General features: G+C 41.1%; 1 protein-coding gene across 1 annotated transcript in view; it reads left to right on the forward strand.

Annotated features, from left to right (window-relative positions):
* The window catches only part of tango6 (transport and golgi organization 6 homolog (Drosophila)), a 19,540-nt gene that overhangs the window by 4,908 nt on the left and 12,039 nt on the right, over window positions 1-2,593 (forward strand). Inside the window, exons 6-8 of the mRNA XM_007579173.2 lie at window positions 704-810; window positions 1,338-1,500; window positions 2,070-2,137. Coding sequence (XP_007579235.1) covers window positions 704-810; window positions 1,338-1,500; window positions 2,070-2,137 — 338 coding nt within the window. The remainder of the gene's footprint in view (window positions 1-703; window positions 811-1,337; window positions 1,501-2,069; window positions 2,138-2,593) is intronic.

Genomic DNA, 2,593 nt, shown 5'->3' on the forward strand with positions numbered 1-2,593 from the left:
TCAAGCTCCCAGGCCTCTGGTAGAGGACCCGAGCTCAGAGGATGACAGAGACCACCTGCGGAGGGTGAGAAGGGAATTTTTTTTTTTTTATATATATATATGGGAGCTTGAGAACCCTCAAGCTCCCAGGCCTCTGGTAGAGGACCCGAGCTCAGAGGATGAGAGAGACCACCCGCGGAGGGTGAGAAGGGAATTTTTTTTTATATATATATATGGGAGCTTGAGAACCCTCAAGCTCCCAGGCCTCTGGTAGAGGACCCGAGCTCAGAGGATGAGAGAGACCACCCGCGGAGGGTGAGAAGGGAATTTTTTTTTTTTTATATATATATATAATTACTAAAGGTAAAATATATATAAAGTAAAAAGTATAATTAAATGAAAAAAATACTAAATTAAAAAATACATATCGTAAAAAAAATATTATTTAGCTATATGTATTTTTGTACTTGTCATAAATATATATTTTTATTTAGTCAAATTCATTTAAATATATGCAGAAAGATAGATAGCTGTATGAAATAGTTAGATATAAGAGATTAGATACAGGCTGGAACTCTTAAATGCTTGGCGTCCTGAATGCCACAATGACTTTAAATGTTGGGGAAAAGCTGCAAATTTGGAAAAGGAATTAAACAAAAATAAATGCTGCTTCTGTAAACCGCTCACTAGTTCTCCTGGCTGAACTTCTGTTTTGCTCCTGCAGGGGGCGACTCGGACTGGAGGAAATGTGACGCTGTGGCGCGGATCCTGGCGGCCTGCCCTCAGCAGTCGGCCTCAGCGGACGGATATTTCAGGCTGGTCTGTCCTCAGGTCAGCATCACATTTCCTCTGCAGGGTGACGCAGGCAGCAGGTCGTCCATCTGAGCAGGAACAGACTCAGGGTTTCTGCTGATCGGATCATTTCCTCCACCTGCCTGATGGTGCTGCAGGTAGACTGCTGCACCTGTACCTCGTTATAGCTAACCCCATCCCTCATTCCTGCCTGCGGTTTGGATCAGCTGGTCAGCAGGAACACAGACTTGCATGGAAAGCAGTCTGCACTGGAAACCTGCCGTAATTCTTTGATTAGCCGCTATAGCTAGCAGCTACTCCTACTAAGAAATATCCATCCATCTTCCTTAGGGGCTGGTAATGACCTGCAGTGGTTAGCAAGACCCACCCCTGAAAGTTTTCCATTCCACCGACATCGACATATCTACCAGTACTTGTTCAGTTATTGTATTTCTGTTTATTGTACTGCAAACCTGTGTAATCTGTATTTGTCTCAGTTTGTCCTTTTTAAACCGTTTTAATGCTGATTATAAATATCTGTGGCTAAAATGAATCGATGCTTTCAGATCCTTGATCTCCTGCATTTCCGAGACAAACTGACAGCACAGCAGTTCCAGCGAGTCGCCACAAGGGCGGCGCTCTCCATGGTCCAGGAAAGGCCCGCCTTCGCTCAGCAGTACCTGCTGGCCCCGCTGCTCGCCCCGCTACACCGATGCATCACCGCCTCCGGTCAGTAACACGTCTGCAGACAGGCCTGATGTTCAAATGGTTACTAAAGTAACTAAGAAGTAATTAGTAGTTTAAAATATCTAAATATTCAGAGGGGTACTTTGAAGGGGGTCAGTTAATGAAAAAATCCAACAAACATCACCTACTTGCTGTTAGCGTTGTGATAATATTTGGATCCTATTTAATGATGGACTAAAAAAAGAAAGAAGAAACAAGTAAACAACAACGACTGCGCTGAGAACGGTTGCCATGGTGATTCCCTCCTTCAAGCTCAAACAAACCGCCACTGTACAAAAACTATAAGTCATATTTTAGTATTTTTAAATAGAATAATTTTTACTGATTTGATATAATATTCTAATTTTAAATGCCAAGTTTTCATTAACTCTAAAAATGACCATAATAAACAAATAAAGGCTGTAAAAAACTGTTTAGTTAATATACATAATGCGTTTGTCTTCATGGTAAGTTTCCTGAAATAAATGGGGTTTTCAATCATATTCTTTTTAAATGTTGACTCTGACATGAACCCACAGCCTTCATCACCGTCTCTTGTGTTTGTTTTGTAGCTGAAGAGCATCTGCATGTCGCTGTGGAGGAGTTGGATCTCACTCGCTGTGTGGAGGATGTCTACAAGGTGCAACAATCTGAAAAAAGTCATGTTTTTTTTAATGAGAAAAAGTGAACTGAAACAAGTTGTATCTGACCAAGAGATCCCCTTTGTGCCTCGTTTTTAGCAAATTTACCCTGAATTAGGACTTGACAATGATCAATAACTATCAACATTGTGAATATTGTATCAGTGATACATTTGTTAGAATATTCAATATATATATATATAATAGTGAACTCCAATCCAGAACTGCACAGCATTCAACCTCTCAGTGCGAGTTAAGCTAGGTTGGTGACATCAACTAACTCACTCAATCTTTGGTTACCTAGCAACAGTTTCAAGTTCCCCCCAAACTTTGGTTACCTAGCAACAGTTTCAAGTTCCCCCAATCTTTGGTTACCTAGCAACAGTTTCAAGTTCCTCCCAATCTTTGGTTACCTAGCAACAGTTTCAAGTTCCTCCCAATCTTTGGTTACCTAG

The sequence above is a fragment of the Poecilia formosa genome, unplaced genomic scaffold, assembly GCF_000485575.1.
Source record: "Poecilia formosa unplaced genomic scaffold, Poecilia_formosa-5.1.2 Scaffold510, whole genome shotgun sequence".
In the NCBI taxonomy this organism is placed as follows: Eukaryota; Metazoa; Chordata; class Actinopteri; order Cyprinodontiformes; family Poeciliidae; genus Poecilia; species Poecilia formosa.